Here is a 15,184-nt window from a genome sequence, read left to right on the forward strand (position 1 = left end):
CTTGGAATGGCCCTTGTCATTAGTTTTTCCTTAATCCCTTTTAATCCTAGAGGTCATTAGGAAAACACCTGCAAGGCATCCTTTCAGGGAACCAGAGTGTACAGAGTCACATCTATCCAGTAGTTATCCACACGTGAGCCTGCCACAGCTGGATATGCCAGCCACCTTGCCTTTCTTCCGAACTATCAAGCCAGAGAAACAGGGGCAGGCAGACCTTGGCGTATCTAGCAGAAGGAACACGCAAGACGTCTTGCTCAAATCTCCCTAACTTTAACAATTTCCTTAGTATCATGGAGAGCTCACTCAGACAGATGACGAGCAGGCAAACTCCCACTTGCCTAGCAGCAGCAACTTGGTGTCAACCGTGCAAAGCAGGTGCTTCTGAGAAAGCAAAACCTGTGGCATGAGGGATCCTTGATAATGGAAAAAGACAAAGCAATACCCTCTTCTGCTTGTAAGGGTCACAAGCCTCCTCCTTAAGAAACTAAATGGATATGGATGCCCTTTTAGGAGCCTGGCACAGCTGATCGTCCCATGACCCCTCACTGCAGCAGTACTCTCCCACCCTTCTCAGATGGCAACCAGTTGGAAGCAGACTGGATGGCACATGGACTCACAGAGATTAAAAACCATTAAGGTGATGGTGGACTTCCTGAGGTAAAATTGCCAAGCTACTGTTTGACAGACCACCTCGGTGGACAACTATCCGTGAGGGATACAATGTACTCTGGGATCAGGACGAAGGCCTGGGAAACACATGCTCTGCACCTCCAGAGCTAATGAGGCCAGCCACAAGGCAGCTCGCATATCAATAAATGAATGTCCGTCTCCTGAAGATGACAGGGCAGTTTGGGAGTTATTGTAAGTAACTCCTTGTTTTGTAAGTATTTCCTTGTTTAAAGTACTAGCAATGGCTTCTCGTGGCAGCTTGAAATGGATCATCATGGACAAAGGATCATCTCTGGCTAGCTCAGAAGAAGCTACAGAACCAAAGTAACAGTTAACAATAAAAATCAAAGCTTTAGAATACTACAGTTCCCTCACTGGTTACTGTAAGCTGCAAAAGTGTTGCTCCTACTTGCAAAAACATCTTATGCTTTTAGGGTATGTTTCCCTGAACAGTTGTAATTTTCTACCTTAAGTCAAAAAATCTAACTTCATACTAATATTTTGACTCAGATGAATTTCATCAGTCTTCAGAAGAATCTTGCTATAACTTAAACTACAGGTAAATGAGTAAAAGTTCTTAAAACCAGACAGAAAATAATTCAGTAATGATATAGAGAATACATTGGCATAAATGTATCTTTCAATTAAAAAGGGGGAATGCATCTAAAAAAATAAAATGAAGGATAAGTACAAAACATGTTCAGCAATTCTAGAGTCCTACAAAAGTAAGATAATGTCAACTTAAATAGAAACAGAGATTAGCTTCTCATGTCAACAGTGTGGTGGTATAATGGAATAACTTACTTGAATAAGTCACCTTCAAAGTTTTACATGAAAGTGACAGGTGAACAGCCTTCATAATTATTGGAACAATGGTGTGTAAAATGAGAAATTGCCCAGTTACTTTTCATTTCTAGACTTCCGACTTCCCAAATATTTTTAAGAAAGGAGGTGTTTTTTTGCAAAGATCACATAATATTGTTGGACATCTGATGGACACCAGAAAACTTTCCCAACTTCAATAGACTTTAAGCAGTCCTACACTATTCTGTGTAAGAGTAGCCCATTATTTCAGAGATACTCATTAACAGATGATGTTGCATATTGTAACAAAAAGCTTTTACCTCCCAATCCTCATTTGCAAGTTGAATAAAACAAAATGAAAGGAATATAAAACAAATCTTAAGGAAGAGGTTAATATGCATAGCTAGACAATGACACGTGTGCTCAGATGGGATGAAACCATCACTCCATAGAAAGCAGAAATCAAATCCACAGAATTCCAGATCATCTATTCATATACAACCATACTTATGTAATATACGTATTATAGAACGGAAGGAAAGAAATCCATCCAGACAAGAACAACTTCTAGTCTTAATTAAAGGAAATCAGAATTGTAGAAAGAAATTTATAGTAGCGCAATAAAAGGGTTTTTATATCAAAAATTGTTGCCTAGAGCAACACTGCTAGCCAAAAACTTAAGTGTTCCTAGCCAGCAAACTGAATTACAGCTATAGCTGTACACAAAATTACACAAGTCGGTATACGTTGTCAAAACAAATAAAGGTATCTACCAATACACGCATGTAAAAAATGTTTGCATGTACAGGCACTAAGATTATCTACAGCCTTACCTATAAGGAAGGTTGCAAATAAAATGAAGAGAAAAAAGAAATCACCAAAGCAGCATATGCAGATGTGACCTTGATTCTTCTGCTTAATAAGAACAGTGTCTCCTACTAGTGATTTGTGCAAGATAACCTACTTGGAGAAATATCCTTTATCCAACTGAAGCTCCTTTGGATCAAAGTTGAATTACATATTTATACAAAATACCCATGTGAGAAGACTTGGAGGGTGAGAAAGAAACAGAGGTTCAAAAACCTCCAGGAGACTAACGTAACAGGGCACGGTACAAAAGGCACCAAGCTTGTCCAGAATCAGAGGTTGTGCACCTGTGTCAACACCATACCACACACAGGGGAAAAAAAGAAACAGAACCAAAAGACCAAGCCAGGTTGAAGGAAAGGTTTCTCAGCCTAGGCTCAATCCCCCACGAATACAGCCACATAGCTATCCAACGGGGTCATGCTGGTGCTGGGCTAAGGCCCGAGCACACCGCAGTGGAGATGTGCCCCAAGAAAGCTACCACGCAGCGCAGCCCAGTAATCTGTTTCCCAGGAGGAATCCCGGCATTCATAGGGGAGGGAACACCCCATTGCTAAAAGACAGCCAAGAGTCTGGCTCCAGGCTCTTACAAAATTTTGCATACAAGCTTAGATTATAATACACAATTTGAAAAGTTTGAAAAGACTGTCATATAAGGTTGCTTATGCTGAGTGCTTTGTCATCGCATCCCGTCCCCTGCCCTGCTTCTTGCTGGCACAGCCCTTGCAGACGTACTGACCGACGGCCTGGCTCCAGATGCATTTTTCACCTCTGCTAACTGCTAGCTGCTAACTAACTGGATCTCACTTAGCAACTTCTTCTAAAGTATACAACAAAAACTGAATTTATGCCTAATCTGAATTTCAGAGATTAAATATATACATATATTTAAAATTAAGAGAAATTGTAACACCCTATACTGAGGTTTGTGTTTAGTGAAATCTGTATCAAATAATTCAGCAAATGGACAGTGAGCAAAAACATGTAAGTGAATGTCTCCCTTTTACACTCCCTAATACAGGATGACAAAACTTTCTTAAACAATCACTTCACAAGCTCAAGCAAGGCACAAAAACCAAAACGCTGTGACATATCACACAGATTTTAATACCATACATCCTCATAAGCTGTTTTCTGATTTGAAGTACAAAGTGCCAAATACCGGCTTTCACAGCATGAAGCTCATGAAGTTTCCCGTAACCTTTCATAAGCAGCTCCTACTTACTAGGAGAAAAAAAAGATCATGTTTTAGTTTGTTCTTATACGTACCATCCAGAAGTTCAAACAAATACAGTCTTTTTCTTAGCTTTCACCTCAAAGAGAACAAGTACCACAGTGTAAATATCCTTCTCTGAAAGGAGGAGGCAGGCAGAATTTGGGTCACTGGACAGATGCTTGGACATTTTAATTTGTACATAATATTTTCAATGACTTATATTTGTATAATGTCTTAGATATTTAATGTCTTAGTCTTTTTTACCCTTGAAACAGAAAATATTACTGCAATGAAAAGTTAGGTTGTGTTTCCTATAGGAAATCATATGAGCTATTCTGATTATACTTCTCATTCCTGATACTGTTTTGATGTACTACCTTGGGCACTACGAAACCAAAGTGATCCCTCTGGTGCAAAGTTCAGAGCAAAGAAAGGTGTGTTTAAACAAGGCACGAATCAGCAAGTTTCAAGGGCTTATCAACTGATGACCAACCATAATTTAGAAACTGCACTTTAATTTACCTCATTACAGTGTGTGGGAATCCAAGCTGGGCTTGTGTTTCTTTTGGTGAGGCAGGCTGCACGATGCCACACGCAGACGACGAGGGGAAGGCAGGTTATCCGCAGCTCCGTAAGAGGAGCGCAGGTGTTCCCTGCCGCGCAACACACCTGGATCCCAAGGATCTCTTCTCACAACGCAGCCTGCCTTTTGCAGGTAGGGGACGTGCACACGACTGAGTCACGGAATGGTATGAGTCAGGATTAAATGAGCCGGAGATGAAGCTTATAGTAGCTTCAGAGTGGCTGCGAAAGGACAAGTTGTACCTGAACTGACTAAAACCCTGTCAGTATAAAGTTAAGCCATCAAATATCTTTTTAACAAATCTGAACCAATAGAGTTAAATTATATCAGATGAGCCTCTCACAGGATGTGAGACAGTACTAGGACTCATAAAAACGAGTTATCTTGTCAAATTGCAGCCCCATAATGATGACATTAAGCTGGCACAGATGTAGGCTGCTGCCACAGGGTTCTGTCAAATCCCCCTTTCCTGTGAGTTTCCATCACCTCCGTCGTGCCAGCACCGTCACTGATGCAGTCACTTGCTGAGCTAGGTTAAGAAACCAATCTGTCTGAAAACAACACTTGCAAAAAAATATGGCTTTCAGTCGGATCTTTTTTTTTTTGATCCAGCGCAGCCTACTTCAGTCAGCTCAGAAATGCCAATGCCAGGGCAAGAAAAACATTAGGAAGGTGTAGGTGAGAGATGGAAGGAAACTCCATTTTCAGTGATGTCCCCACTCTTTTCAGCCTCCACTTATCTCAGCCTAATATGGCCATGACCTGCACCCATTGTCATTGCACATCAAAACTTCTGCTGGTTCAGGACAAGCCTTAAGAGGCACTCTGAGACGAAAAGAAAAAGTTTCAGGAAATAGTGTGGCATCTCTCTCCTGACAGAATAATTTCAACAGAACAAGAAGATATTCCTCAAGTCTACCTGAAACACAAGTTTCTCAGGAAAAGATGAGACAGCCGAGCCATCAGAACGAGTTTAGTAGGACACGAAAGCCCACTCTCTGAATGGGTTGTAATGATGGCGATAACTATTCCCACAGTGATAACACCGTCACCAGCATTCTCTTATCCAGTTGCGGCAAAGGGAATCACACGGTGAGGCTCCAGAACCTACACTACGGAGCTGTTAGATCTATCATCCTCTGAACAACTGCCGAGAGAGAAAGCATCTTCCACTGGCCCGTGGCAACCATAGCTCTGGTTTCCCGCTGTGACTGGCCAGTGAGTCACGGCTGTGTGTATGGCAGCGCTTACCCGGGCTTCCTTGCTGTTCCATAGCTGAGGCTTCTGGTTACTGCTCCAAGCCTCTTGCTTTGTATCTGGGATCACAGACTCATAACCACAGCTATAACCACGATTACTATATGACTCCTTGGGCCACTATGAGCCTACAAGAACTTTCTGCTTTATTTGTACAGTTAAAATCTAACCTTGCACTCTCTTAAACCAGGGGCAAAGCTCCCTGTTACCTCTGGATATCGTATACTCCTGGACCTTGCTGTTGTATTTTATTAAAGGCAGAGAATTCCTGATAGAGAGAATATTTCATCAGTGGCCTTGAGTTCCACCAACTATTGTTCCGACAATTACATAGAAATCAGCTAAAAACAATCAACTGATTAAAAATAATGAAAATTAAACAATGTACTTTACTAAGCGCATATCACTAAACATTGACCAAACAATTGTCACACATCCTCTTAAGTATTTTCCTGGTTTTCAAATAGGGAAGTGAAGACAAAATATCTGACTTCCCTAAGCCAGAGTAAAAGCTGTCTGGGTGGTTTAGGGACGGATGGACAGGAAGAAGAGGTAGTCTGAGGAGTGGTAAACTGAAGATTTGCAGTCACGCTAAATCAAGCAAAACATGCCAACTGTTCTGCTGCAGTTTGGCACTCAGTATGCATGGTAAGATACTAATTTATTTGCGGAAGACAGCATTATTCTTACCTTGTTGCTTTCTCACGTGTGGTATACCCTCGACCATATTTCTAAGCATGCTAAAAACATTCACATTTGCTCCTCCTCAAATATTTCACCCCAAACCATTTTAAGTCCTCCAACAATACTGGGGGACCCTGCAAAGTAAACATTCTAACACATTTTTATTGTCACCTTTTGGTCAAAGAAGCCTCTCTAGGAAAGAAGGGTGTTATAGAAAGATGATAGATAAAAACTCTGAAATTCTCATTGAAGCATTTCAAGGCTAACAGGACTGGGATGCTGTAGCAGGAAAGGCAGGGAACAGAGTCACAGGACAAGGGGGAATATTGAGCAGCTGATTCTCACAGGGAGGCGTGACCAGGTAAGTAAGTTTCTGTGCACACTTTTATTCTGCTGTAATACAAGAGAGTTGGCACAAAACAATGACCAAAGAATAAGTTCATAGTTTCAGCTTTTTCAGGCGTGCAGAGGGGTAAATTGCTTAGGTATTCATCCCATGGGCTGCTTGGGGTATCACCACAAATATGCCTCAGAAAATGATGGCTACAATTGTACTTACCAAGTCTATTTATTTTGTACACATTCAATACTTTACAAAGCAAAAACCCTACTTTTTTTTCCTATTTATTCAGTTATAAATATTTAAATTCCCTGCCTGAACATGATTATTTTGAGATCAAGACTGCAAGGCAGAGGTAAGTTCATTGCAAAACCAGCAGCCCTCACAAAACAGTCCACTGTCATGTTGGAAATACTCAAAACTTATGAGTGTGGAGTTTTTCTTCCCCTGGCCAAGCTGATTTACCAAGGAGTCTGGAGTGGCAATCAGTGACCCATGTGTAACAGGAATCTGCAATGCCACTCACAGCAGGAACCTTGCTGTATCACTTACTGTAATTATGGTCCCCGTTCAGCTGTAGCATTCTGATTCATAGAAGAAAAAAATGAAGGTGCGTACTCAGTAACTCTAGTAAAAAAGCATTAACTATAGACAAGGGTGCTGGCATTGCAGATGTTACCAAAACATGTCTGAGTAGCCTTTTAAAACTTTACAGGTTTCCGCTCCAGCCTCTCTAGTAACAGTTACGAAATGAGTAAAATATTGGCAATAACAATAGACTATAACACTTTTTAATTGAGTGCCAGTATCAGCAGACTGAAAATGCCATTAGTCGTATTCAAAAACAGGTTCAACAATTCTGCTCTTCAGAGAAAAAGAACTTAGAGAAACAATAAAAAAATACTCATTTGATACCACACTTAGAGCGAACGTTGGAGTTCAGATTTACATGGCTCCTCTGGCACTTTGCTCATTGGAAGTTCAGTTACATTCTAATTTTGCATAAAGTCTACATGCTTATAACAGCACATCTAGTTATACATTGTATTACGCTCTGTATCATCCAGATTTGTACACACTCAAGAAAAAAAGGGAAAGCCCTTAATTAAAATATTCAGAAGGCCTTTATGCTTCACATTCCTTATAGCTAGACAAGCATGACATCTCATTCTCTGTATGTCATTAAAATAAAAAAGAAAACCTATCTACCCAGGGCCTCAATTTTCCTCTTTTCTGCTATGTAGGTCCACTGATTCAGCACAGTTATTCTCATTTTATATCTAGTTAAGGGCCTGACCCAGAGTATAACTGAATAGACTGTTTTCACTGATAGCAAAAGGCATTAAATCAAATCTACATCCACGACCTTGAATAATGTAGGTCACATGGTGAACTGGGCTTGTTGAAATAATGTTGTTTTATCATACTGACAGATGCTAAATGGATGTCCAAGTGCAAGAAACAGTGACCATGTCTACACAATGAGGACTGCACTGAAAAAGAAGAGCTTGAGCAGATCTAGGGCTCAGAAAGGACATGCAACTCAAAGCAAGTTCCACCAGGATGCTTAGAAAAACAAGACGGCATGACTGCATATATATATACAGTATATACAATTGGCCGAGGTGGTAATTAGCAGCAAGGAAGTGATTTTACCTGTATAGGTGACACTCATGAGACTGACACAGAAGTACTGCGTGTAATTCAGGCGGGGGGGTGAAGGAGAAGCAAAGTAGCAGGGCAAGTGCAAAGAAGGATGCTGAAAATGCTGAAGTGTCACAAAAAGCATTTTCAGACTGAAGAAACAAAGAGACTCAAAGAGAATTATTTGCTCCGTCTACCAAGATAAAATTGAGCAGCAACTTGACAATAGGTAACAGGCACTAGGAGGGCTTTTTAATCAATTGGAAAGATATAGCAAGAACCAAAGGCAGGAGCAAGATAAATTCAAAGAAATAAGGTGCAAACTGAGGGAAAGGGGAACCCCATGAAGCAGGAATCCGGAATCAAGGAAGCAGGAAATGTTGGGATATCACATCTTGCTGTCAGCAGACCAAGTTACTGGGATTAATACACCAGTAACTAAGCAACACATTAAGGGTCTGCAGTGTACTACATATTTATACATGCATGAAGTACGAAAGACACAAAAGCAATGCTAAATAAAGCAACTTAATGTATTGTTGCCTGTCAGCTCTATCTGAAGACATTGGTAGGCATCAGACAATAAACACTGTTCAAATTAGTAGCCAAATCCAAAGCAGGAAAGATTTTTCTAATGCATTTAGATAAAGATTGTGCTCATGTAGAGCCTGTAAACTTAGGAGATAAAAAGATTGCTACGATTTTGTAAAGTCAGTCATAGTGTGATAGATGTTTGCTTTGCAGAAGCAAAGCAACACGTGGAAGGTACTGTGCTGAGCCATCCATCCTGGCATCACGAAAGACAGGTTACAGGGGTCAGGAACAACAAATGCTGTGATGATATGGAGAAACTGAAATCTGTGCTGTACTAGCAGACTGCAAATGAAATTGCAAAAGGCTCCACTAACTTAAATCAGTTGTGAGTAATTAGCTTGTGAGTTTGTTTCTCGTACACTGAGCATTACATGTACCCCTAACAGTGCTTTAGTCCTTCAAACTGGATTTCACTGGATTTCAATTCCACGAGTGAGTCACTGGTGGGAAAAGAGGGGGAAAGGAATGAGAGCTTTTCTCTCTGAAAGAATGGAGGTGGAAACAGCCCTTGAAAAAAGGGATGAATTCACACTACAACTAGATTTCTTCTTGGCTTAAGACGCAAACTATTAAGTCTTCAGATTAAACTGAGCAAATATTTGAACAATGAATGAGGCAGATTATTCTAGTAAGGAAAGAATAAACTCCTCTTGTATGTATGATTTGTAATGTCTATTATGGTCAACGTTTGAAAAAATCATATATTGTGGGCAATTCATAGCAGAAGTCTTTGTCATTTTTCCAAGCTCAAAGGACATCTATCATCTAGTTTCTCTAGTGAGCAAGTGATTTAGACCACAGCTGTCTGTAGAAAACACCAAGTATTTAATGCCCCTCACTTGTCACCCATCCTCACAGCGAACACAGATGCTACCACTACTAAGTTAGTAAAGCCCATATTTACAAAGACGTATAAAAATAAATATTTTGTTTTATGCAGACTTACACAGTAACCCACCAAAAAGGGCACTTCTCTACAGCAAAACCGAACTGAGACCCCCTGGTTTCACTGCCACACAGATCCAAGCTTCAGCTGGCATCTCCCAAAGTCAAGCGGATTCAGTAATGAAGCGGGACGGTGAGCCTCGGGGACTGCAGGCCCTGGCTAGCAGGTGCCACTCAAAAGAGGAGACCTGAGGCGGCAGCAACCTTCTCTCTTACAGTAGCTAAGGGTTACAGCACTCTTTCCGGAACTGGTCTGGGGTTTAGTTCCATCTCAGGGAGTCTCAACTGATCGTTCTCATTTTGCAAGTGACTACCAGCAAATCAAACACAAGATTTAAATATGGCAAATGCCGTGTCCTAGGCTCTGTGAAATGTTGCAGTCCTTCTTAAGAAGTCATCAGCAATACGAGATTCACAGGCCCTTTGGGAGCATATATTGTTAAACAGGTACTGGCTTGCAAAGCTTCAAAACTCAAACTGGTCTTCCGATGTAAGTTAGAGAAGTGCAGATGAAGCGGCGGCAAAAGCGCACGTGCTGGCTGCTGGTGAGCAGGCACAGTCACTCACTGGAACCAGACACAGGGAGACTGCGACTCACAGGACAATCTGGTGCAGGACGGGAGACAACACAGAACCAGACAGGCAGCTTCCCAGAAAGGAAAAAAAGTATGGAGAGAAAAGCAAAATCAATCCCCAGTGGCCACCAGATTTAAAATCATTTATCTATTACTCAGTTTAAATTTTAGGCTTGGCTCTTGAAAATGCTCTGTAGCAGAAGTTTATTTGCCTCATGCCCTGGTATGCATGTGGTTAGTTCTGCATGCACTCTGCATGCATTCACTTGTAGTTTTGCTGTGTCCTATTCCCCATCCATTGAATGCTCCAGACTTGGTCTTAGCCTTATAATCACATTGAAAAAATATTTTTACATACATATATATACACACATGCCTATACGTACATATATATACACACACACACACATATATATGCACACACACATTCACTCACTCTACAGGACAGAAATAGTCCTGTAGAGGACTCTCTGGATGGCATTTGATTGCCTGAGAGTAAGCCCACGCAGCCATATGAGAAGACTGTTGTTAGCTGAAACGCCTACATACGGATGGCAAATGTGACACAGGACCTGCAGTCCTTCCTGACACAGTAGATGGGCTAAAATCCCCCAGCAAGAAATCTAAATGGCACTGAAAGTCTATGCTTAAGGGTGTGGATTTCACATTTCACGTGCATGAGGGTGACATGCCTACAAGCAGTCACTGAAACAGGGTCTTGGACTGAGAGCTATCTGATTCATTCTTACTTTCCACAGTCCATATAACAACAAATGGTTCCATGGGAAAAACAAGAAGAAATTATTTAAAAGCTTGTGCATGGACATCGTAAAGAAAAGGAGATGACACCAAAATGCAAGTAGCATGACAGCCAATAAAGCATTAATGAATCTAATGGGTTAAAACTAGGAAGTAAGAAAACTGAAGCAATATGGAAAAGAGAGCTATTAAAATTGAATTTGATACTGAGCAATCTGCCTTTGTGAACTCTCTAGGGAAGTTCTTAGATAAATACTTTGGCATACCACAGAAGTCACCCATAATCAATATCTACACTATACGAAGATACTCCCTTAACTGTTACTTTAAAGTAAAATGTAAAATAAACTTCCCTATGGCAAAGAAGACAGCTCTGATGCTATTTTGTGCATCACCACTCTCAAGGCAATATTCCTAAATTGTCAAACTTGGAAGTAATCACACTGAGGCTGTTATAGATTTTAGCCTAGTGAACCAACGGTAAGGTAAGCCTTTCCTAAAGGAAATATTTCACAGGCTCATTTTGCCTTTAAAGGGCCAAAAAAGAACAGAAAAGTAGCTCAACAATCTATTAGATCAGTAAAATTCTTAAGTCTTATGAAGCAAGACTTCTCATATGTCTGAAGGAAAAAATAAAGGGTTAGGAAGTTTAGTACTTTCCTAGGATGCCACTTTGTTTGGAGCCCAGCCAATGTATCATTTTTTCCAGGATGCACCAGTGCCACACTTCCCCAACCCTCCAAAGACAAAGCAATCTCTAACATGCACTATTTTGAATGCCTATGAAAAAAATAACTGAACATAGTTTCTCTATTAATCTTTCCAAAAGGGTGCTTCATTACAGCTGGCACTGTATTACACTGGCTTCCTAATATGCTGGTCCCTGTTAAAAATTACAGAGTTTTCAAATTCGCAGAGAGATGCTAACCTAGATAATGAAAGTTGTTCTTATTTTGTTATTTTTAAAAAACGCAAAGTAAGTTCCAGTTTCACACCAGTAATAAAATGCAGAATCTGGACAGCAGAACTGGTATACTTACACACTGTGCAGAGCATAATGGAAGAACTTATTTCCACAAAATATTTCATTTTGGGTGTTTGCTCCACTATTATCAATAATAATAACAATGGTTATAATTATAACCAAATATAACCGGTATAACCAAACAACGGTTTGGGCGTTTGCTCTATTATTATCACACAGCTCTGCACATCTTGGGAATGTTGATGAAGAAGGAAAGTAGTTAGAAAAATGGAAAAAAACCCCACAGAAATATTACAATGTTTCAGAAAAGTTTTGTTTGTTCATTTGTTTTTAAAAAGACCAAAAAATAATAAGTGCTCATTCCCCCCCCCCATCTCATGAAAATAACAATATTCCCAACCTGTCTCACTTCAGAAGTGGGAAGACACTGGGGATCCAGGGCAGGAGGGAGAAGATGAACCAGGACCACAGAGCTGAGATCCTGGTTAATGAAAATGAGAGACAGGACTGAGGTCCAAATTCAGAGTGGCACAGCAGAAAGGTAGAGAGGTGTCCTTTAGGATCTTAGTTTAACAAGCTAAATGGCAAACATGCATGGCTTGGAAAGCCGTAACACTGCCAGCGGTGGAGCTCAGGCAAACTAACTGTGGGAATCCCCTGTTCTGCGCAGCTTTAACGTACATATTTATTTGCTATAATTAAGGAAAGAACACTGCTTTTCACATTTATTTCCTTCCGCACTCCCTTAATCCCACACCAGAACAATTTGTGAAGGATCACTTGCATGGCAATGTCTCAGTTTACCCAGGAGGCTGTCCCCAGAAGCAGCTGCAGAGAACCTGATGAGATTGCTGCTCCTAATGGTGGGCGTTAGCACGGGAGACAGGTTTCTAGGACACGGAAGGGCCCCCAGGACTGCGCTCATGCGTCTGGGGCCTCTGGGGACTAAGAGTAACTGCAGCTTAGAGCCATGTATCCAGGCAGTGCCGTGTTAAAGGAAGGAGCTGATCTTGATAGTTTACAGATACACAGATCCTTATTCAGAAGTTATGCCAAGGAGCAGGGAAAATGGTTTTTACGCTGTCCCTCCCACATGGGAAGTTTGAGGAAGGGGTATGAGAAGTAAAAAAACCACAAACAGTAATAGAGAAGCTGGTGGATTTTGTGATTTTCTTGCAGAAATGCATGTACTTTGCATACAATAGTGAACAACTAGATCTCCAGTGCCCTTATATATGTAGCTAAGATGACAGCAGTACTTAAAGTGGGGTTGATAAATAACATTACTTATGGAGAAGGAAGTACCTCAATAAAAAGAGAGGCATGGCTTTGTGGCTCAAACATGGGGTAGACTGTATTTCTCAGTTCAGTTCTTGCCTTTGCCGTGGACTCTTGGTGTGATATATCATGGTGCATCAGTTATCTTTTGTCCAGGGTGACACACTGTACTTCCTTTTATCTTCTTTTAATCAGACTATAATCTCTTTGATCAGACACGCTCTTCCTCTGCACGCATGGAAGCGGTGTGCCAGTTTCAGTACCTTCCCAGTTTCAGCTGGCTTCTCAGCATTAATAAAAATCCATCTTTATCAATGGGACCTTTGTTGACAGTTTCAGCAAGGAAGAAACAAGACTGAATGGGCCATAAGGACAAAACTCTCCTTTCCACACAGCAGTCTCTCTGGTTATTGCTACGGAAAAGCCAGCAGTGCTTCTACCTGTATTAAACACATGCTGTGAGGCACTAGCTGGTCCTCAGCCTTCATAGAAGTGAAGCTGGCTTCTTTGCCCATTATCAGTTTCACCTTTTAAGCAAAATGACAAATTCTTTAAAAAGTTTATCTTGTTATTACCTGCACCTTCCTTCTCTTTATCTGCTTAAAAAAAACCCCGAACAACAAAAACAAACAAACAACTAAAAATAATGCAAAGAACAAAGCAGTAAAGCGCAAAGAGGTTATATGAAAATCTATGCACTGCATCCCACAAACAGCCTGATCCCAAAGACTCCGGGGTCCAGCTCCCCCGGCAGCCACAGGGCAGCACCCACCACGGCACCCCACGAACCCTCCACGCTCCAAGTCTAAAAACGCACCGACCAGAAGCAGTTCGGTTTTAACCGACGACGCGCTCGGGTGGCCACGGAACAGTTTCCAGCTACAAACACCTTGACAACAGCCGGCGTCTGCAGCTTGCACTCGACTCTCAGCAGCCCTGCAAAACGCCTGGGGTTTTTCCACGACGTGCAGGGGCGATTAGGGAAAGGGGTGAAAGTAAGGCAGGAAAAACCGTTTGGGAGGGTGCGGGACAACGTGGAGACACGGGGCAACCCTACCAGCCCCCGCGGGCCGGAGGCACCTTCTCCCCGCGCAACAGCTTCCCGCTCGGCCGGCTCCCCTCCTCCGCCGCGGCGCGGCCCGCAGCCCCGTGGCCGCCGTTCGGCCCGCGGCTGGAGCCGCCCCCGCCCCGCGGCCCCCGAGCGCACCTGCCGCCCGCGCCGGGCCGGGCCGCGCCCGCCGCCGCCGGCGGCCCGTCCTCCCCGCGCCGCCACTCACCCGCCGGGGGCGTCGCCGCCGCCGCTGGGGTGGTAGGCGGTGAGGACCACGCCGCGGGAGCCGGACCGCCAGCTCATGGCGTGCGCCGCCGCATCCCTTCTGGGGACGCCGAGGCGGAGCGGGGCGGCCCGGCCGCGGCCCGGCGCGGCCCAGCCTCCCGCCGGCAGCGCAGCGGGGCAGGGCCGGGTGACGGCAGCGCTTCCTGCGGCCCGGCGGGGCCGCCGCCCCCCTCCGCCGGGCCGTGCCCCGCCTCCGGGCTCGGGCACCCGGCCGCCCCGCGAGCGAGGGCGGCGGGAGCCGGCGGCAGCGGGAGCCGGCGGCAGCGGCCGCTCACTGGCCCGGCGGGACCGAGCGGCTTCCAGGAGCGGGTGCCCGCGGCCGGCGCCTGCTGCCCTGCGCCGCACCGGCCGCCGGCAGCTTGACGCGGGACGGGCCCCGGGCACCGGCGGCCGCCCGCGTTAGCGTTCCGTCTGCTTCCATACATCATGTAAAGTTAGAAAACGGCGTTCCTTAGTCAGGCTGGAGTCTGTTTTAAGGTATCACGAAGAAATCGGTCAGTGAAAGAGAAGTTGCTGCAGGTTCAGACCCGAGTAAGCTGGCTGGCCTGCAGGTGCTGCGTGCCACGCGCGACTTGCGGCTCCCTTAGAGGGGCTTGCGAGACTGCGGTCCTGCAAATGCAGCACGGTGATAAGAAAAACAAGGCATGT

The 15,184-nt window shown here is 43.4% G+C and overlaps 1 protein-coding gene across 2 annotated transcripts in view; it reads right to left on the reverse strand.

The window, feature by feature from the left end:
• Positions 1–14,641, reverse strand: part of ARHGAP18 (Rho GTPase activating protein 18) — a 68,873-nt gene extending 54,232 nt beyond the window's left edge. For both annotated transcript variants that reach the window (XM_075145811.1, XM_075145812.1), the window contains exon 1: positions 14,478–14,641. In XM_075145811.1, the coding sequence (XP_075001912.1) occupies positions 14,478–14,554 (77 nt within the window). In that variant the 5' untranslated portion in view covers positions 14,555–14,641. The remainder of the gene's footprint in view (positions 1–14,477) is intronic.
• Between the last annotated feature and the right edge of the window lie 543 nt (positions 14,642–15,184).

Source organism: Calonectris borealis, chromosome 3 (assembly GCF_964195595.1).
Source record: "Calonectris borealis chromosome 3, bCalBor7.hap1.2, whole genome shotgun sequence".
NCBI lineage: Eukaryota > Metazoa > Chordata > Aves > Procellariiformes > Procellariidae > Calonectris > Calonectris borealis.